The following is a 23,396-nucleotide window of genomic DNA, read 5'->3' as shown; positions in this document are numbered from 1 at the left end:
CTGTTAGAAGCAGCCAGGCCAAGTCTTGAATGCTTTGCTGCTTAAAAATTTCTTCTGCTAGATCCTCTAGGTCATTACTCAAGTTTACACTTCCACAGATATGTAGCTAAGTTCTTTGCTAAGACATAACAAGGGTGACCTTTGCACCAATTCCCAAAAAAGTTCCTCATTTCCATCTGAGATTTCATCAGCCTGGCCTTCACTGTCCATATCACTATTAACATTTTGGTTACAATTATTTAACCAGGTTCTAAGAAGTTCCAAAGTTTCCCTCATCTTCCTTTCTTCTTCTGAGTGCTTCCAAACTCTTTGAACCTCTGCTTATTACCCAGTTCCAAAGTTGCTACCACAATTTGAGGTATCTTTATAGCAGTACCCAACTCCTCAGTACTAATTTCTATGTTAGGTAATTCTTGCATTACCGTACATGAGCTTGGGTAATTTATAAAGAAAAGAGATTTAGTTGGCTTACAGTTCTACAGGATTTACAGGAAATATGGTGCTGGCATCTACTTCTGGTGAGGTCTCAGGTTGCTTTTAATCATGATGGAAAGTGAAGCAGGAACAGACACATCACATGGTGAGAGCAGGAGCAAGTTGGGGGAGGTGCCACAAATTTTTAAATAACCAGATCTCTTGAGAAATCACTATCTTGAGGACAACAGCAAGCCATGACCCAAACGCCTCCCACCAGTTCCCAACTCCAGCATTGAGGATTACATCTCTGCATGAGATTTGGAGGGGACATCCAAACTATATCACTCATCTTTCCATCTGTCTCCAGACCTTCATCCTTTTAAACATCCTTAGAGATTTTACCCTTTCAATCATATTTTCACTGACTTATTCCCTCTCTTTATGGGCACTTTTAATATAATAATGGCCAGTGGTCATATTCTGAAAGAATTTGAAAAACAGCCCATCATTTTGCATTTCCCTTAGGCTACTGTCCCATTTCTACTTTTCCTTTTCAAGCAATTCTATAGGTCGTGCTGTTCATTTCTTTTTCCAAACTTAATTTTGCTTCTGGAAGTTGGCTTTGTTCAGAAAGGCTGTGCCCTACAAGACCAGTTTTCCCTGGATTACAAACAATAAAGTCAGCTTTTAATTTCAGATGGTGGTCTATTCTTTTAATATGAGTCATTGAAACTACATCATATGCTCCACTATATAATGAGTGCAAAGACTAATTGTGCCAATACATAAAATTTTGCAGTAAAAATTATGCCTGCTAAGTTTTAGTTGACATCTTGAACACATAGTTAACATAGTTAGTCCAACTTTTCAGGTCAAAACTATTTCATCCCTGGGCTTCTTAAACTAGAGGGTGTTCAGATCCATTCTTGAGAAAGGAGGCTTCCTGGTTGGGTTGCAGTGATAACCATTAAAATTGTTCTCTCCAAAGACTCTTGACAGTCAAATAGGTTATTCTTTACCTTTAATGCTACTTCTAGAAACTCTGTAACTAGCAATTTCCTCAAAACCTTGAGTCCATGAGGAGTAACATATTACAGTTTTCTCTCAATTAATTTCTTAATCTCGAGATAGTCCTTTCTGAATTATTCACATTTCTCCACATTCTTTCCTTATCCTTATTTTCCTTTTACAGTTCAGGTGGCTTCAGGTACTGGTGACTCCTCAATGCCTGTCTTTGATCATGAACTTCCCCCTGTGCTTCCTGCATGTTTCTAGCCAACAAATGTGCTGCTCCAACTGGACTTGCCAGCAGACTTCACATGCAATATATCCAAAGTTACATTCACTAACTCTGCAAATTTTCCTCCCTCCCTCCCTCCTTCCCTCCCTCTGTCCCTCCCTCTCTTCCTTCCTTTCTTCCTTCCTTCCTTCCTTCCTTCCTTCCTTCCTTCCTTCCTTCCTTCCTTCCTTCCTTCCTTCCTTCCTTCCTTTCTTCTTTCCTTCCTTCCTTTTTCTCTCTCTTTTCTTCTCTATTTATATTTCTATTTATAGATAGATAGAGATATATCTGGATATGTAACAAAGTTTTTACAAAGTAAAACTTACCTTCCAATGTTCAATGAACTCTGATATTTTTTATTGTATTGAATTTTTATTCTATTCCATCCTTTCTATGATTTCAATTAAACATAATGCTGATTGCAATCCATTAAATTGATTTTACAACCCAGCAATGGGTAATAACTCAGAGACTGAATACTATATCTTCTCTATATACACTGGAGTGATAAAGCAAAATTAAAAATTAGACTTCATCATTTCCCCATGTTGATCCTTTCTGAAGGCGTTTTGTTGCCTGCTGTATAAAATCTCAGAAGGCATGCATGGCCCCTGACAACCTGCCAGCTTTTTCAGCTTTATTTCTCCCTATTCGTTCTTCCCTGCATTTACTACCCTAGCAACACCCAACTCCTTCCTATTTTACCCTTTATATTCTCTTTATATTCTCTCATACTTTTACCCCTCTAGCTGTTTTCCCCTAAAATCAAGACTTGGATTATGGCAAATAAAATGTCTACTATAAGCAGAATATTTTAGATGCAATTAGAGAATAAATAAAGAGCTATGATTGTGGGGTTGAAATCCTGTGCTTCCCTGTAGCTCCTGTAGTAACCAGCACAATGTTGCTAAAGTAGTAACTACTCAATAAGTAATTTTTATGTCCTTTGCTGATTCCCAATGGATCCATTTGTTATAACTTTCCTGTCCAAGAACTCACCTTTTGCCTTCAACATCAATTCCAATGTCCTCTTCCTGGTTTGGATCCTCCAGAATCTCTATCTATCCACCCTTATTTTATAATAATGTCTTTCTCTGGCTTGCTCATCACTTTGCTGCCCTTCTGTTTTATCCTTCTTTCATCAAGTTTGCCATCCTTCTAGTAATGTTTCACACATCATACTCATCTTCCTTCCCCTCTCCCTCCCCACTTTTCCATTTAGCTATTTCTGTTTTGAAGTTCACTCCAAAATCCTATCTTTTCCATTGGTACTTCATGTATTTTAATCTATGTATCTTTAATGGGGATAATAAGAGTTTCCAACCCACTGGTTGGTTGTGAGAATTAGATAGGTTAATATAGATAAAGTGCCTGCCACACAGTTTGTGTTCATATGTATATATCATAGACTCCATTGAATTTTCTCATCCTAAGCCTTTGTTCTATGCAGCCATTGCCCATCACTGAACACTTAATAGATTTCTAATTGTCTTGCCATTATAAGACTTCTTTCTAAAACCTGACTCAAATTCCTTGAAAACCAAAGCCCTGTCACATCACATCCTCTTACCCCAATGTTACTCTTATAGTGACATTCTAGTGACTTAATAATCTGTGGTTGATTTCTTGGTGTAATTTGCTCTGCAAAATCAATGATCATTTATTCATAGATGAATATCATCACTATCATCATCATCATCATCCACCCAAACACTCTAGAAGATATTTATTTATAGATATGAAATATATTTTAGTAGTGGCATTCAAGTATGTATGAATCCAATGTTCTAGGTATTCATAACAATTCCTACAAAACAAGGGAACCACACTGAGTGCATTGAAAATCTGTCTCTGTCTCTCTCTCTCTCTTTTTTTTTTCACTCCCTAGGTAGTTACATCCTATTCTCTGATAGAAACAGAATCATCTCTCAGGCAGAAACAAAGTCTCTCTATTTTGGTGAATGTCAAATGAGGCAAAAGAAGAGTTACATAATTTAGTAGAAATTGAAACTAAATTTTCCTTTAATATTTTTCTAGATAATCTGAATTGAAAAAGCAATTGCAACTTTACTCTGCATTACATTTTTGTGAACACATTAAAGTGGATCTCATCTACTCACTATTCCAGAGTCTGTTTATGAAGTTGTACATGTATGAAGGCTGGAATGGAGTACATAACAGAGGAAAGAGAGGGAATTGCTGTTTTTAAGTCTATTTGGTTTCAGTAGACTGATACACATTTGGAAAGCTGGATAGTGAAAGAAATGTTTCACAACATGATCCAATACTTAAGTCAGAATCATCTGACTTAAATTTTTCTGGGTGTCAGCCCCAAACAGTCTTCAAATTGATTACAATTTAGGGTTGTGTAAGACTTCATCACAATTGGTTAGGTTTTGATTCAGAGGAATAACAGAGTTAACTATATTTAAAAATTTCATTAACATTTACTGTCATTTGAATCAAACAAATAATGGCCACCTGTAAACTATGGAAATAATCCTACTGATGAAAAAGATCTTGAAAAAGATCTTTCTCAGCTTCCTATGGATTAATCATTTTTTTTTTGGTGAAGTTTTCACTTATGGGATGAACTTAAAGTTTCAGAGACACATACTAACTAGCCACTGGCCCAAGTTCAGTATCAATTTATTTTTTAGTATTAATAGAAAATTAGTCATTAAGTTAATTTGCTTTTTAAGTGAATATGATATTATTTTCAGTATAAATTTTCAGAGTAAATTTTCATGACAATTTAAACTTTTAGGTAATATTTTTAAATAGCTTTGTATGTTTATTTATTAATTCTCTTTCAAAAGTTACATGTGTGTTAAAACCTATTGTGAATTTTAAAAGAGAAGGAAGTGAAGAGTATTTTCAATGCTAGTGGTTCTCCACGTTAAGCTGCTCCACAGTCAACCTGGGATTGTAAAAATACCAATGTGCCAGGAGTGATCATTGCCTGGACCCCAGATAATTGTACTGGACTCTCTGAGAGTGGGTTTGGGCATCTGTGTATATCTAACAGCTCCCCAGGTGATTGTAATTATACAGCCATGTGCTGCATAATGATGTTTTGGTCAGTGACAGACCATATATATGACAGTAGTCTCATGAGATTATAATGGAGCAGCCCTATACAGGTGTACCGTTTTTTATTTTTCACACTGTATTTTCACTATATCTTTTCTGTGATTAAATACACAAATACTATTGTGTTACAATTGCCTACAACACTCAGTACAATAACATGCTCTGTAGCCTAGAAGCAGTAGGCTTTACCATATAGCTTAGGTGTGTAGTTGACTATGCCATCTAGGCTAGTGTAAGTGCAATCTATTATGTTTGCACAATGACAAAATTGCCTAATGGCACATTTCTCAGTATGTATCTCTATTGTTAAGCTACGCATGACTGTATTAACAACCTACAATGTTCATAATCTTTTTTTTATAGGATGTGATTCTCCTTTCATTTGTAAAGTGATACAAATTATAATGTAGGTTTATTTATTGAAAATTCTCCTACTAACCCCCTCTTCCATACTCTACCACCATCTAAGTTATGGGAAAACTCTCTTCTCTCCGATATGGTCAATGCCTACCTCCCAACTCTCATTTGGCCCCCTCTTCCACTCTTCCTGTCCTTTTGATTCTCGCCAAATCCCTCGTCACAACTTCTCCCATGTTATGCGTGCTGCATACAAATAGGAATTGTGGCTGTGTCAATGGCTGCTTTTGTGTGGGAAAGGGAGGGGCTTAGCATGAGTCAGATGAGTCAGAGGGTGGGTGTGCAGCACAGCCAGGACCATGTGGATAAAAAGCCTCGATAGTAACGAACAGTGGCCCATCAAATTGAGTAATTGCCTCAGATATATCTCCTATTTCTCATCCCTTTTAAGTAATACTAAGCCTGAAAAATATTTTGCTCCTTTAGCCATTAATCAACTCTCCTCTATGTATCTTAAATCTTCTAATTTGTTTTTTATTCCACCGGGGTTGGGATGATAACCATTGAAGGTAAACAAATTACATTAAAATATGTTGGATGTCTTTCTAAATGTCCACTTAAAGATCACATTTCAGAAAAAAATTTTAAATATAAACACTAACACACTGAACTACAAATAAAAATACATAACCCTAAAATGTAAATGAAGTATTGGAATTCAGGCAAGCAAGACCCAATTCCTTGTCTCTACACTTTGAATCCTTGAGGGCAGAAACTGTATTTTATTTATATTTGCATTTCCAACATCTAGCATTATGCCAGGTTAAAATAGCTGGTAACTGCTAGTGGTATTAACATACATTTTTCTTATAATGGTAAATTCTAATTTTCTAGAGATTTGTACTTTAATCAGTGTTTAATTATTATAAGGTAAAATTAAACACATCAATTATACAAATGTATATAATAATAATTTTATCTTAGTTTTAAGGTTAAAGGGGAAATTCACTTCTTATTTTCCTCCCATGTATATTTGCTAACATTTTCCAAATTTTTTTTAATCATTAAATACTTACTAGTTATGGTGTCCCTGTACGGAACAAAGATGACATCAATCAAGTTAAAATCTGAAATGTCTAATCTTGAACATGAAGAGTTCACAGTCAGTTTATACTTGACAACTAAGAAACAATGGGCTATCTCTAGAATAACAATTTGTGCATTTAAGCGAAGGCTTATATTTGTGCGAGAGGCAGTTAATAGTTCAGCATAGTGTTTGGTTTAGATCACTGCTTCTCAAGGGAAAATAAAGTAGAACACGATGCATTACTTTGTCCCTTGCTTTGGTTAAATTTCAAATATAATTAAGAGAAGACTAGAAATTGTTAATATTAATCAAAGGGTTTGGGCTATGGATGTTAAAAAATGTTGGTAAACATATAGTTGGGCAAAATCCTTTGAAATGTTAACCTTTAAATTAAACACATACCACACAGGGAAATGAGGGACTTGAGAAGTACAGCGACAACTTGTACATGAATTTAGATTTCATTATGTTTTTCAATAAACAATTCTTGATATTCTATGTGAAAGCACCTTATTATCTATCACTTCTACTTAATGGCATTCTAAGCGGCTAAGAAAGTTGCTCAAAGTCACATAGCATCAACACAGTGTCAAACACAGATAATCTGACTCCAAATTCAGTGCCCTGTTCATCACAGCTCTGGACCCCTGCAGCCACTTAGGAGTATGTGAGCTGGTGCTTACTGCTAATTTGCTAGAGAGGCAATGGCAGTCACTTGAGAACCTACTAGTGGTTTGGTATAAATCCTTCTCAGAGTTGTTCCTGGACCAGCACTATGAACATCATTTGGGAACTTATTTGAAATGAGGCATCTGGTGTCCCGCTACAAACATAATGCATCTGAATCTGCATTTTTAACAAGATTACTATACATTTTTTAATGCACATTACAGTATGAAAAGCAGTAGTGTAAAGAAGTCCAGATGTGAAATCAGGGGACCTGAATTCCATCTCAGCCCTGCCACAGACTAGCCATGGCACTTTAAGTAAGTTGTTTAATGTTTTTAGAGCATCAGTTTTTCTGTAAAATGGGATGATAATATCCATCTTAGAGAGGGTTATTACAATGATTGTATGAGTAAAAATGCCTGGAATGTGAAACCCTGTCTCTACTAAAAATACAAAAATTAGCCAGGTGTGGTGGCATGCACCTGTAATCCCAGCTACTCAGGAGGCTGAGGCAGGAGAATCGCTTGAACCTGGGAGGCAGAGCTTGCAGTGAGCCAAGATTACACCACTGCACTCTAGCCTGGGTGACAGAGCAAGACTCCATCTTAAAACAAACAACAATAACAACAACAACAACAAAATGCCTGGAACTCAACAGGAGTTTAAGAAATGCATACTGAATTCATATGCAAATCCACAGATTATAATGAGACAGCTTAGGCACTCAGAGAATTCAGTGAACCCCTAAATTTCTGATTATGTTGCACCAGAGAAATACCTGTGCTAGAATTTATTTAAATTAAGCTTTCTAAGATATCCACATTTTTGTGCTCTAGAGAGTTGCTACAGTTATTCTCAGCAGAGCAATTACAGGTGAGGCTGTCCTGTAATGAGATATCTTTTCTACTTCATTAAATAAACCCCCTTGAATGGGCTCCAAAATGGACCTGTCTTGAACCAAATTCCATTATCTTGGAAGTAATCTCATAAGAAGGGCCCGGTGTGGGTTCAATCATGTTGGATACCTAACATTTACCATAAAGAATGTGTTCTAGAACAGTGATTCCCAAAAGCTTGTTCTCAGACCAATGCTTTACCGATCCAAGGGAAAATAAAAAATAAAGACAACATAGCTTTTCATAAAATTAAAATATAACTATTTTAAAAATATCCTTCATTTTGAGAGTATGACCTTTCTGTTTCTTTTTATCTTTCCTTCTAACTTTTATGGGTAAAACTGCTCCATATTTTATGATTCAATGGTGGTAATAGATGGTAATTTTTGTAATGTTCTTGTACAACACAAATGCAATGTCAACCCACTCTCCCCCTACACACACTTAAAACATTTTTTATGGGTCCTTGAAATGCGAAAATTCTGAACTATTGTTATAGAAACACCTGCTTAAGAGGAAATTCTTTTCTATAAAATCAATGTTGGACATACAACATTTTAAATTATACAATGTAGGGACCAAGCTACAAAGCGTTAATTGGAGGGCAAATCTGTTCTGTGTAGGCATATCAGAGAGTGTAGTGCTCCTCAAACTGCAATGTGCATGAGGACCATCTGGAATTTGTTAAAATACAGATTCTGATTCTGCAGGTCTGGCAAGGTCTGGAATTTTGTATTTCCAACCAGCTCACACTTAGAGTAGCAAAGGCACACTGGTGAGCCCTGAAGCCAGATAACCGGATCCTGACTCCACCTCCTCTCGTTTTTGACCCTTGAGCAAGTTACTTAACCTGTCCACCCTTGGTTTTCTCATTAGTAACACAATAATACCAGTACTATCTCACTGGCCTTGTTGTGAGAATAAAATGGAATAATGAATGTAAATAATCCCAGAATGTAAAATATAGTACCTGACACATATAAAGAGCTCCATAAATATGAGTTATTACTTTAACTTCACAGACCAGTGACTGGAGCGCCAAGATATTAAAAAAAGATTAGCACCTCAAGGGTCTGCTGCATGATGAAATCAGAGGAATTGAAAGTTCTGGTTGGTAATGGATGGGTCTTGTTCTGTCTTCTTTGATGGGTTGAGTAGGATTGTTTGAAGCTGTGAATCTTATAGATTTGTTCTAATTCAGAAGGTGGAAGCCTCTTAATTATTAGGATCCTATGATTAAGATTGAAATGGTGGTATTGTCTAAGTTGCATGCTCAGAAGTTAGAAAAACCTTTGATAATTTCTTTGAGTGTTGTTCCAATAAGTGACAAAAAATATGATTACTTCTGTCTTTTCTGTATTCCTAATTTCTTAATCTCTTCCTACTTTTTGTTGACAGCCAAGCAATTTATTACATAGTAGTATGTATTACTAAATATGCAAATACAACTATATGAGGCAGTCATTTTTTTAAAAATAGAATCCCTATTGTTTTTGTAGTGGGGAAATTTGTATAGCTGTCTTTTAAAAATTGCAGGGAATAGTATCTAGGCATGACAATATAAAGTAATATGAATTTGTATTTTTATACCATTTGCCCTTATTGGTTTAGCTTCTGGTGTGAATACAAACATCAGAGCATATGATGACTGTTTTTAATAAAACTTGAGAAAGATTGATGAGGTGGTCATAGAGCTAAGCACCAATTTTACCCATATAACTGATTCACCTTTATACAGTAAAAAGAAAGCATGCAAAAATAAGTTATTTCATTAAGCATGTTTACATAAATGCCTGCTACGTTACAAAATCCTAAAAGACTAAAGTTGACTGTTTTTGGAAGTTAAACTGTTGTCTTCTGAATCATTGCATACCATTTGACCTTAATCATTATAAAATATTTTCATAAATATAGCTATCTAGTGACTATGTTATGAAAATAAAAGGAGTTAGTACTTTGTCAAGAACACAAAGGAAACTAACACATAAACAGAACATTCTAATGGGTTTATTAGACGCATTGGAAGTTATTATGTCACTTAATAAATATTTAAATGCCTCCAGGGCCTTCGCTCAGTTCTTACTTTTCTGTTTCTTTTTTGTGGCCTCACCTTTAATCACAGCCAGTCCTCTACATTCTCTTACAGCTGACTTCACACCATATATTTGGCAACCATTCTAAATGTCTCGGCTGGGCACTGCGGTTCACGCCTGTAATCCCAGCGCTTTGGGTGGCGAGGAGGGTGGATCACCTGATGTCAGGAGTTCAAGACCAGCCTGGTCAACATGGTGAAACCCTGTCTCTACTAAAAATACAAAAATTAGCCAGGCGTGGTGGTGGGCGCCTGTAATCCCAGCTACTCGGGGGGCTGAAGCAGGAGAATTGCTTGAACGTGGAAGTTGGAGGTTGCAGTGAGCTGAGATCACACTACTGCACTCCAGCCTGGGCCACAGAGCAAGACTCCATCTCAAAAAAAAAAAAAAAAAGTCTCATAACACTTCCCTTGTAGCAAGCCTGCTATGGGAGAGATGCTACTTATCCTTCAATACCTATTTTCTCCTTCTTTCTCAGTAATAGAACATCTGAATGTTAGTGCCATCTGGAATAAAGACTGTATTTCTCAGCCTCCCTTGCAGGTATGTGTGGCTACATGACTAAATTTTGGTTAATGGGAAAAAAAATGAAAATGGTGTGCTCGTGGGGACACTGTGTGCCTCTCTCTTTCCTTTTTCTCATTTTTGGCTGGCTAGAATGTGTATTTGATGACACCACCAGGAACGGTTATTTTGGATCATGAAGTCAAGGCCACTTCTTAGGAAAGGAGATATAACCTGGCGCCCTGACCATCATATCATACCAGCCTTTGACTATCTACTTTTATGTATGAGAGAAATAAATTTCTACCTTCCTTCAGACACTTATTTTGCAGCCAAACCTAACCCTAATGTATCCACACTCAAATACTTGCTGCTACATCTATCAAGTATGATCATTATCATTATGCCTTGGCCTCTATCGTCCATCCTACCTTATTCAAAGCCATTTTAGGACTTAAGGAAAAGGGAGAGATGCCTTAAATAAAATGTGAGAGCACTCACATTTAATAAGGTTAAATTTAGAAGTTAAATTCGGAAAAAAAAAAAAAGTCTGAAAAGGCTACAAACCTCTTCCATTCCCAGTAGCTTTGTTTTATTGAGACATTCTAGCTAAGATTTCAAAGTTAACTCCCCAGATAATTAGACAAAAGCTAGGCCAGATGTCTAAGCTAAGTTTTTATTTAAAAATAATTATTTTTGTTAATTATCAGTAATTAGTGTCAGCATCCAAAACTTTCCTCAAAACCCTGGGAGACAGAAAACAGGAGAGAGAAAAAAAGAGGAAGTAGGGAAGGAGACAGAGAGAAACACAAGCATTATATAGTACAATTATATTTTAGGATTAACAAAACCTGATTCAAATTTTATAATTGTGAACACTGGATTTTATGGAAAACTGGGTATTTTCTTTCATTTAATGCAGATGTCTTTTGCTTTTACCTAGACTTAATTTGAAGCTTTTACAGTAGCTAAGAAAAGATGCTTTTCTTTTTTCTTGCCAAAATGATTATTTTTCTTTATCTATAAAATGTATACCTTTAACCCTCCCTGCACCGGGAAAACAAATTTCAGCTGAAGATGGCTCTGGCAGAACTGCCTGGGGTTCCTCGTAGAGTCTTTCATTAGCATCCTTTTCTTAGATGGAGGCTGCGGAGATTTAGCTCAAAAGACTGTTCAAAAGAACAGAGGATTCTTTTGGTGGTTTGTGGATAATACGGACTTTTCAGCATTTATTAGGTAGCTTAGAAGTTTACATAGTGCATCACACTTCCCTTATTTGTGTAGATGACCCTTTATACGAGCAGAAATATTTATAGATGCATCTATTTGTGTGCTACCTAATTACTTCATATCTACTCAGGTCTGCTTTTGTACTTAGAGCCTTTTAAAATATTTAGGGGCACCCTTTGTCTGATGTCACCTATTAATAATTCATTGTAGTTGTAGTCATTTTAACCTGCAACTAACAATGAAAATAATACTTTACTCTTTAAATTTCACCACTTTCACAACAACATCTCACATTTGACTCCTGCTCACTCTCATTGCCCATGGTCAATTACTCTTTTCAGCATTTTTCTTTTCTTCTTCTTTTTTTTTTTTTTTTGAGACAGAGTCTTACTCTGTTGCCCAGCCTGGAGTGCAGTGGTGTAACTATAGCTCACTGCACTCTCGAACTCCTGGGCCGAAGAGATCCTTTTAGCCTCCTGAATAGCTAGGAGTACAGATGTGTGCCACTATGCCTAGCTAATTTTTACATTTTGTGGAGGCAGGGTCTCACTATGTTATGCAGGCTGGTCCATAATTTCTGGCCTCAAGTGATCCTTTCACCTTGGCTTCCCAAAGTGCTGGGGCTACAGGTGTGCGTCACCATGCCAGGACTTTATGGCATCTTTATTTAAATGTTTAATGGTTTGTCTTCCTCACCAGATGGTTAGAGGGAAGGAATCACGTCTTCATTCATTTCTTTTTAAATATCTCCAGTGCCCAGCAGGCATATATAATATGCATTGACATGTTTTCTGTAAGATAGTTTTGTAAAATAAAATACTACGTATGCACTCATCAATATAACAAGACCAATGGTGCATACACTTCGGTCCTTCTATAGGTACAGTATGTCATGAGCTAGTATAATTTTCCTACTACCTATTTTGTGTTTTAGTAGTGATTCTGAAGTTTATTTTAGTCCATGGGCTATTTTTTTATGCCGAGATAGTCACAGACTTACCTGTTTACAGATAAGAAGATAATTATTCATAAAGATCACTAGAATGGGGAGGAAAATAAAGTTTGATGGTAAAGTCAAACGGTGTTATTTTGTTTGTAATAAGTATCACATATAAATTATAAGCACATGCTAAAAAGTAGAGATGGTTATGTTTAATCATGAGGATACTACATATCAAAAGCGGACAATTCATATACTCATTAACTGCCTATTTCTAGAGAATCTATATTCTACCCACCACCATTGTACTAAAACTTTATGGCTTTTATAGGTGTACATCTAAATGAAGAAACCAACTGCATTTGTAAAATATATCACCATTCACTTCAGGGTTTATAAAAAGCATGAGGTGTGCTTTTGGGGTTATTTCTATATATCAAGTGCACACAGGCATATTAATTTGCAGGCATAGCTTATTTATTTGCTTTATGTAAATGGGGAACTGCAAAATCCTGATATCATTAAATATCCTCACCTCATGATCTCTGTTTATTACAGTATGGTCAGAACCCCTCAATGTAATTGCAAGTTTCCATTTCATAGCTTCCTGTCACCAATCTATATTTTCTTTAATCCCATACCTCAAGTGCTGTTCTGAACTGTCCTGCTGCCAAGGCGTATTTCTTTTGTCTATAGCAAGAGCTGGCATCCTTTAAGGCTACCTGAAGCCATTTGTCAATCTGAGGCAGAAAGCTGAAATTAGGTACACTCAAAGGGTCTACTATTTCAGCAACTCGGCATGTTGGCTGACTCCCAGTAGACATGAAGGACTCTACAAACTCATAGCGAACACCCACTTCATCAATGTAGACCAACTTCATTTCCACATCCATTATGTTCTTTAAGGGGATGTGAGGCAGAGGCATGGTGATTAACTGATTGTCAAGTTCTATTATCTTTGCCTCTTTCTTTCTAGTTGGCTTTTCTTCACCTTCTGCCTTCCGTTTAAAGGCTGCTTTCTCTAAATCATTGCTTTGTTTTTCTTTGATGCTCTTTGTCATTTTTATTCTTTCAAGTATGATTTCTACCTGTTTACCTCCACAGTTTTTCTTAATCTCTTGTGGCATTTCCAGGATGTTAGGTGGGTGTGCTAAGGTGGACATTTTCTTGCTTGTGTTTATCTTTGGAACAAGCTGATCATGATAGATCCTATTCACTGCATTCTCCAAACTCCTACTGCTTCCTGCATCCATTGATCCTGCCCAAAACTCCTGCAGGGGCTAGAAAAAGGAAAGTAATTAAGGCAATATTTTGAATTCCAGTGGTTTAGACTATAGTCAAATTCATTTTAAACACTATTTTATTCATTATTAGCATTTGTTGCCTTGTAAGTAAAACTGTATTTACATCATCTACTGACTATTTTAATAGAGGAATATATGTGTCACTCTCAAAACTCACCAAGATAAGAATTTTTTGTAAACACACCTAGACATTGTCTTAAAAAATAATCCTCCATGGCTGAACAACATTGAATGAATACATTAATGGGGTACCCAAACTCACTGAATAGGAAAATTTTATACATAGCCACTGAGACAAGAAAAGCCAAAGTAAATCTATCTCAATATTAATTTCCTCAGAAAGGCAGGTGGTCTAGAACTCAGTATAAAATACATTACTCACCTGAATAATAGACTTGGGAGTCTAAAGAAACCCCAGCTGCTTTCTCTGAAAATCTTCCAAAAAATGTGAGCACAATCTTTCCTAAATTTGTTTCTTTTATTACTAATGAGAATCTCACGTTTAAAAAGCTCATAGACAGCTATTGTTCACAACAGGCTTTAAAGAAGAAAAACATGACCTTCAGCCTTACACAAATGTGAGCCATAGTCTATCTTCAGTCTACCATATTAATATATTTACAGTAATGGTATCAACAATGTACATTATATAAAGAGGAGATATTTTCCTAAAATATTAATGCTCAATATATATAACTAATAGTCTTTTGATTCCAAGATTCTGCATGTTATGTGCTTCTAGATTTATTTCAAAAAATCAAGTGTTCTAAGATATAATAATTATTTAGTATGGTTGGTTCCTGCCTTTTAGGACTCTTTCTTTTCACCTATCACATTCTATTCTGGAAACAACTTTGTGGAGTAAATAGGAACAGGGACCACATTTTGCAAAGAAACTAAGGGATAGAGGGATTAAGTTCCTTCTCCAAGGTCACATTGGTTGGTCATTAGCAAAACCTACCCATTCAGACTGTTATTACCTTCGTAGGACTGCCACTCGCTAACCCCTAGCCTGGGATACTTCCTCTATAACATGATATTCTTTAGTATAGCTAATAGACATAGATCGGACCACAAAGATAGGAGAAAAATGCGAGAAAGAAGGGCTGCATATAATAAGATAACAACGAGATAAAAGCTAACACTTGTGCTTTTATCGTCAAGGTCAGTGTCCGACTCAAGATAAAAATCATGAGTCACTTCTCAAAACTTACTAATGTTGTTGATTATTTTCATTTGTTTGTTTGGAAGACAGTAGTTTGCCACAGAAGACCCTTAAAACCAAACACCGTGTGTTCTCACTCATAAGTGGGAGTTGAACAATGAGAACACATGAACACAGGGAGGTGAACATCACCTACTGGGGCCTGTCGGGAGGTCGGGGGAAAGGGGAGGAGAGCATTAGGACAAATACCTAAGGCATGAGGGGCTTAAAACCTAGATGATGGGTTGCTAGCTGCAGCAAACCACCATGATACATGTATACCTATGTAACAAACCTGCACGTTCTGTACATGTATCCCAGAACTTAAACAAATAAACAAAGAGCATCCTGAACTGTGACCCATTCGATTTTTAAGTAAAGGAAGACCCATAACTGTTCCTATGGCTCTAACCTTTGAAGTACTTTCCCTCTCTGTACCATTGGACACATATGTCATCAGAAAAGGTTTACGGTCATACATGGACATATCAAAGGATCTACCTTTATGGTCTTTGTTATCTCATAAGAATGACTGAATTCCAATAATTCTAATAATAGCTATCTTGTTTATTAATTTGTAAAAGCTATGTCCTAGAATATTTCCCCAATGATTCAGAATGACACAGTAGAGTTGTGTTTCTATAGGATAAAACATCTAAGTTTGAAATTTTTACCAGCCGGTGTTATGTTTAGTATTGAAGATCAGCATGACTGTGAATCACAAGCCCCACCAACAGCTTCACTTTGGGCAAGACCCTGTTTCCTTTTCATCTCTTAGAAACATTGCTGGTCAGGCGCGGTGGCTCATGCCTCTAATCCCAGCATTTTGGGAGGCCAAGGCGGGCAGATCATCTGAGGTCAAGAGTTCGAAACCAGTCTGACCAACACGGTGAAACCCTGTCTTTACTAAAAATACAAAATTAGCCGGGCATGGTGGCACATACCTGTAGTCCCAACTACTCGGGAGGCTGAGGCAGGAGAATCACTTGAACCCGGGAGACGGAGGTTGCAGTGCGCCGAGATCGTGCCATTGCACTCCAGCCTGGACAACAAGAGCGAAACTCCGTCTCAAAGAAAAAAAAAAAAGGAAAAGGGCATTGCTGGCATCCAACATCTTTTGGACTGCTAATGTGGCTACTCAGAGTAGCAAGGGGAAAATGGTCTTGGCCATCTCTTTATCTTTTGTTTGCTCTTGTGCCACATCTACACATTATTTGAATTGAGTAAAAATAAACTTTAGTCCTTCAGTTAAGATCTCTGTTGAATGAACACTCCAGATATGCATCTATACCATTAAGTTTCTTTTGGTAGCAGAGATGCTGTTCTTGAAACTTGTTTAAAGCTCAAAATACCTGGTTTTAAGGGTTTCTGGTTCATTTTAATTTCCACAGTAGGCTATTAAAAATATAAACAGGAAACATTGGTTTGTGAGCTGTTCCAACATTTTCATGATGCCTCCCCCAGGTATCTTATCTATTGAAACTCTCTCTACTTCAAGCACTAGAGGCTAAAATGTACCAGAATATCTGTAGTTGGTTGTCATTAGTAACATTTTTAGCATCTACAGCAGCATTACCTATCTCTGCTGTATTTATTTCACATATAAATGCATATAGCACATATAAATGCTTAAAATTATCTTTATAGCCATTTCTTCTAAAGAATAATTGTTCTCTCTCTCTGCCTCCCTCTCTCCATTTCCCTCCTTCCCATGCTCCTTTCCTCTGCCTATTTTCCTCCAAACTCCTCCCACTCCAATTCTCTTCCCAGATGTCCCTCACCCCAAGCCTTTTTCTTTCTGCAAGAAGGAAGGTTTTATTGTTTTTAAGAAATAGGATTCTGAGTACTTCTGCATTAGTCTTTAAATGGCTCTATAGAAATCATCATTTTGGTCTTCAGTGCATTTTTATACAAGAAAAAATAACAGGGGAAAAAGTATATAAGGTGTACCTAGAGCACTCGGAATAAATATGTAAGCAAATGTTTAGCTTTCAGACATCTGAAAGATCAATTATTCCCTATATATATATAAGAAACTAATTCAGGTTCCCTCCCAAATTCAGAATAAATACCTGAATGTCTGAAAGTGTTATAAATGCACAGGCTGAAAAAGCATGGCCAAATCCAACCATTATTTTTCAGGGCTGGTTGAAAATCAGATGACTTTATTTCAGCCTGTGGTTTTTTTTTTTTTTTTTTTTTTTTTTTTTTTGAGACAGAGTCTTGCTCTATCACCCAGGCTGGAGTGCAGTGGTGTGATCTCGGTTCACTGCAAGCTTTGCCTCCCAGGTTCACACCATTCTCCTGCCTCAGCCTCCTGTGTAGCTGGGGCTACAGGTGCCCACCACCACACCCAGCTAATTTTTTTTGTATTTTTAGTGGAGATGGGGTTTCACCGTGTTTTTTGTTTGTTTGTTTGTTTGTTTATAAAAATTGTCACACATGTACAGAAGAGTTATGGAACTGCTGCTTGCTATGGCATCTTTAAAAATTATAAAACTCTATTTAAATAATCTGGAATTTGAGGCCTTTTACCACCTCACTCAATGTGTGTTTTCAACCTTATTTAGCACTCCTCCTATAAACTACTCTGAAGTCAAGCTGAACATCTTGTTAATTCTAAAAGATGTTCATTTTCAGTCTGTCAACTAAGAATTCCCCAACTTCCTATTCCCACCTCATTCTACCTGACTAAACCTACCAAGGAGTTATCCATTTTTACCTCCTCTGAATAATACCAATGGCATTTATAGCACTTATTTTTTATGTTTTATGTCGCAGTTATTCCTGAATGATTTTTTCTTCCAATAAGCTCCCTAAAAGCAGAAATATACTTTACTCTTCTTGACATTAGTTCAGTGCTTTGCATAGAGTATGCATTCAATAGATGTTGATCAATATGAATGCTGTGAATCAACAGCTAATTTACACATTCTTATTTAAGAGAAACAAAATTGGATTTTTTTAAAAAGGTACAGACTATAACTTTGAAAAAGTTGTTTCTGAGAAATATTTCTGGATTTATTTTTTGTTTTAAATTTCGTCTTGGGTAAAGTACATTTTCTTCTTTGATAGTTCAAGTGAATCATGTACCAACTAGATTTAAACTATCAACCTCTTCACTTTTTTTTAGTAGTCAAGTTGATTAACATGACATTAGTCAGTGTTTCTGAGACACTGAGCTACACTTTAACCATTACTTCAATAAAAATAATTTCAGAGAAAACCATTAGACAATCATTATGTATGTCAAAGAAGTATTTGTCGATAACATTCTGTAAAAATGCTCATTCTTTAATTTAGAAGACAGCACTGTAAAATTGATTGCCTCATAGAAATATGCCTTTAAAAAATCTTTAGCAAATATTGACATGAAACATGGGAATAATCTCCAAGGTTTTATAATAAATACAAGTACAAGAAACAAAGAGAAGTTAATGTTCAATCGTTTCCAGTGGGTAACCATTTTAAATGTATTTAGTGGATTTTCAACACATTTATGTTTTTTTTTCTTCAAGTATTTCATCAAGTGTTCTGTTCTACGTGGGAGTTTCTATTGCTTCATAGATTTAATCAGTGGTTTACATGGCTATTAGTACCACAGCTTATTTATTAAATTTTTGATTGAAATAGGCAGCTCAAACATGGGCAATTCAGCAAAAGAGAATCCTTAAAAAATGTGCTCTCTGAAACATTCGACATCACAGTTGCTATGGTTTTTTTTCTTAAAAAAAAAAAAAGATCTAATTTTAACTTGCTGTTAAATGTAACCAGTGAGACATTATGAGAAAAAAACACCTTGTTAGTCTACCAGTTCTTTTAAATGTTTTAAAAAACACACTACAAAAAATTACTTCAATCCAATAATCATTTATTGAGCACCTACTATGAGCAAGGTGCTGTGCTAGGTAATATGAGGGACACCAAAGATGACTGAGACAAGGGTCTTGGCATTGTAGTGCTCATAGCTAGGAGTGGAGGTGGAGGATGAAAAGAGGAGATGTTGTTTATTAGACTGTGAACTGCTGGAGAGGCAGAAATGTATCCCAATCCTTTTTCTATATTGATGTGTAGTTTCTTCAGAGCCTGGAACATAACAGACTCTTAATGTACGTTTGTTGTTAGAATGAATGTGTGGCTGAGTTACCATATTCTACATTATATGGTAGCAATAACAGACATACTTCTGTAGGAACATGGGACTGATGCAGTTTCAAGATATTTGGGAAAGCTTTTTAGAAGAGGGACAAGTGTCCTTATGCAAGTAGTTGCTCTTCTCTTTTATCTGAGAACCTTCAAGAAATGGTATGTTATTATTAGAAGGTAGAGGGAAATTTGCCTTACAGTGTTTTTTAAGAAATGCAAAATAAAACAAACCATCCAGTGTTATATCCATAATAATAACAACCAACAGGTACTCTCAGTTTATGAAGTGGTCTTGCTGGATTAACCCATTTGTTTCTCACAACTACTCTTTTGCATAAATATTTTTAGCCATATTTTCATAATAAAGAAACCAAGAGGTTAAACAACTTGAAAGACATTACCAGGACAGTTTACCAAACCTGACTTGAACCCAGCGTGTCAAATTCCATGCTTTTTAGATAATAGGATAATATAGTCCTCTGCATTGCACCCCCAGTTGATTGGGGTTTGTACTTTCCTTACTTTAAAAGTTTTTTTTTTTTTTAACTTAATAACAAGATATTTGACTTTACCGCTGTTTTACTGGGTGGGACTCCCTCTAAAATGATAACAAAACAAACTAGCAATTTATAAGTTAACTTGAATATGTGAACCAAATTTGTTAAGAAAGGTATTAGATTTTTTTTTTTTTTTGAAACAGAGTTTCACTATTGTCACCCAGGCTGGACTGCAATGGCGTGATCTCAGCTCACTGCAACCTCTGCCTCCCAGGTTCAAGTGATTCTCCTGCCTCAACCTCCCGAGTATCTGGGATTACAGGCCCCAACTACCATGCCCAGCTAATTTTTGTTTTTTTAATAGATATAGGATTTCGCCCTGTTGGCCCGGCTGATCTTGAACTCCTGACCTCAGGTGATCCACCCGCCTCAGCCTCCCAAAGTGCTGGGATTATAGATGTGAGCCACCACGCCCAGGCTGGTATTAGATTTTTAGTATTTTTAAAGATCTGTAGCTGTGAATGTAGTTATGGCCCTGCTATATAGTAGCCATCATTAGATTCAGGAAAAAAAAAAAAAAAAACAAAAAAAAAAACGTGGACATAAAACTTCTACAAGAATAGATTCCAGGGATTCAAATTTAAAATTGCCAAGCCATTTACCGATCACTAAGCCATCAAATGAGGAAAATGGCCTCAAAGCAACTATACTTCTTTGTATCTCAAACACTGTGAACATTGGTCATGTTGGATCAGAGGGAGCTTTAGAAGGGAGATTTTACCATGATATTAAGTAGTGGAAAGAGCATTTGGTTTGGAACTGCAAGAAAGATTTAAATTCTCTTTTATTATTTATTATTTGCATGTTGTAGGACAAATAATACAACCTCCCTAAACTTTCTTTCCCTTCTCTGGAAATTGGGAATGATCAAATACATGAGAATCATGTGAGAATCAAATGAGATGATCTTTGTAAGAAGAGTTGCACTTAGTAAGAGAAGAGGTTTGGTAATTCCACAAGCAGCTCCTTGAATGAAAATGTCTTGGCTCTTTCCAAGCTTAATTCCTTTTGTTTGGATCCTGTCCCTCCATCCTCTCAATGACTTTGCTGCTGCAGTTGTTATCTTTCCATATCACCTTTTCTTCTGTTATTGGACTGATCCTGTTGATGCCTGTGCTGATGTAGCAGCCCTTTTAAGAAAAACGACAACAAAAAACTCCCTTGACTTTCATATTGCCAAATTCGGTGGTCACCCCTAGACTCATATCTGCCAGATCTCGTAACAGCAGTCTTCACAGTTCACACTCTCTGTTTAATGGAATACTTTCTTCTCACTTTGTATGACACCATCGTCTTCCAATTTTCCAATTACTTCACTCACCACTCATTCTCAGTATCCTAGATTGGATCTTACTTTTCTTTTCCACTAAGAGCCCACCTGGAGCCCCTTCTTTTCTCCAGCTACATTCTCTCCTCAGGTGATTTTGTCCAGTTCTACGGTTTCAAATACCATCACACACACCTAACTACCCGTGTTACACCTCTAGTCCTTATATCATCCTAAAATATCAAAATTGTGTACTCCACTGTCTATGTCACATCTCTGCTTGGATTATCTCATATACATCTTAAATAATCTAATACACCTCAACAATACCAAATATACATCTTAACAATACCAAAACAGATCTCTTCATTCCCATTCCCTAAAATTGTCCCTGTCTCAGTCTTCCCATCCCAGTCCATGCCAACCACATCCCCCCAATTGGCCAAGATAGAGCTTTACAAGTTATCCTTTATTCCTCTCTGTCACTTAATCCCTATCCTACAGTCCATCATTTGGTCCTGTTGACTCTCCTTCCAAGGTCTGCCTCTTTCCATATATATGATCAATACCCTCCTCCAAGGCCCATGATCTCCTCTCTAGATTATTGCAGTTGCTCCTCACACAGCAACTCAAGTCATCCTTTTAAATGAAAATCAGCTCCCACCTCATTCTTACTAAGACCTTTTAATGGCTGCCCATAACACCTAGAATAGAATACAGTCTCTGATGCCTCTGCCTCCTTCGAAAACTCATCACATATCTTTCCTCCTTGGTCTACTATGTTCCAGCCACCTGGCATTCCTTCTGTTCTGCTAATTTGACAAGTTCATTCCCAACTCAGAACCTTTGCACTGGTTTGGCCAGAATATTCTTTCCACTGTGATTTGTATGTTATTCAGATCATAGCTTAAATATTTGTTTGCAAAGAAGCCTTCTCTGATGAACTAGAGTAATCAGCGCTACCAAGGTGTGTGGGTATTTTATGTCTCTCCATGCCACTCATCATAGTGGTATTTACTTGTCTGCATTTCATTCATATTTCTATTCCCCCACCAGAATGTGAGAGACTGCACTTTGTGTACTTAGTTCACTGCTATATACTCAGAATGTGCTCAACACGCAGGAAGTATTTGTTGACTGGAAAAATTGATGATGGCATCTTATTATACAATTAATGAAACATTCAGAAGTGTCTTTTTGTTGTTGTTATTGCATCACTTTACAAAAGCTGAAAATTAGGCAGTCACCTAAATGTAAGTTAGATTTTTACAAATTGGCTTCAAAATGGAAAGCTTCTCTAGGCACTATAGCATCCTGACTCTTTCTTTGTTCTTATTTTTGTGGTTTGTTACTCTAAGTCAACAATATTTATGATGTATCTACCCTGGTCTTTTTTATTTTAGTCTTTGTTAGGGAGTAAATACTTTCTCTTATTCTTTGTTGACGTACAGCATGGCTTATTCAGAACCAGAACCTTCAGAAAAATCAGTCTCTTTTTTGGAGAAATGATAATTGTACAACTTGCTATCCTTATAAGTGTGGTCCATGAGGACTCAACTGTATTTCTTCGAAATACTTAACACAATTTGTAAAAACAATAACTCATTTGCTGTGGCAGGAATATGGAAGTAGAGGAAGTAATGTTTCAGTGTACTTTAGAGACCTTTGGCTACATTTCTTCTTGAAACATAAATGCAATCAGCTTGCCAAATTCATGAGCATCCCGAGACAAAGTTCAAATCTGGTTCTCTTTCTTTGCAAACACTGCTCTGTCTTCCTGTAAAAGTGATCCAAGTTTCCATCTACATAAGAGGGTGGATAGATGTGCAAAGAAAAAGTAATTTCATTTAACTTTGGTCAACTCTTTAATTCTTTTTAGAAAGTTCTTTATTCTTAGACTTTCACATTTGGTTTCTTAAACTATAACTCAGTATTGTAGAAGCATAGAGATGAAGAATCTTTCAAAATCCTCTAGTCTCTTTATTTTGCAGATGAAGAAATGGAGCCTTAGGCAGGTGAAATGACCTGTTTATGGTCTCATAATAAATCAGTGCTTTTAACCACATTTTGCAGCTCTTTCAGAATTCTCTCTACCTTACTCCACTGCCTCCCACTACAATATACAAGGTAAATTGTTGTCACAATTTCCCAATGAAGAAACATGTTGGACAGTTCAGTGCTTTGTTTGCAGATATCCGCAAAATTAATGGACAGTAACTATGAAGATTTCTTGTTTTGAACCACCCTTCAATTTAGTTAATTGCTCTGAAACATGTTTTAAAGTTAAAGCTACTGAGAGGTGGGAAGTGCATCTTTTAAAAAATTCACAAGTTTTTATTTAAACCAATTTTAA

At 36.4% G+C, this 23,396-nt stretch overlaps 1 protein-coding gene across 1 annotated transcript in view; it reads right to left on the bottom strand.

Annotated features, from left to right (window-relative positions):
• The window catches only part of SPATA16 (spermatogenesis associated 16), a 262,274-nt gene that overhangs the window by 224,105 nt on the left and 14,773 nt on the right, over window positions 1-23,396 (bottom strand). Inside the window, exon 2 of the mRNA XM_037988555.2 lies at window positions 13,207-13,836. Coding sequence (XP_037844483.2) covers window positions 13,207-13,818 — 612 coding nt within the window. The 5' untranslated portion in view covers window positions 13,819-13,836. The remainder of the gene's footprint in view (window positions 1-13,206; window positions 13,837-23,396) is intronic.

The sequence above is a fragment of the Chlorocebus sabaeus genome, chromosome 15, assembly GCF_047675955.1.
Source record: "Chlorocebus sabaeus isolate Y175 chromosome 15, mChlSab1.0.hap1, whole genome shotgun sequence".
NCBI lineage: Eukaryota > Metazoa > Chordata > Mammalia > Primates > Cercopithecidae > Chlorocebus > Chlorocebus sabaeus.
The sequence above is the reverse complement of the archived record's forward strand: the minus strand, read 5'-3'. Positions and strand labels throughout refer to the sequence as shown.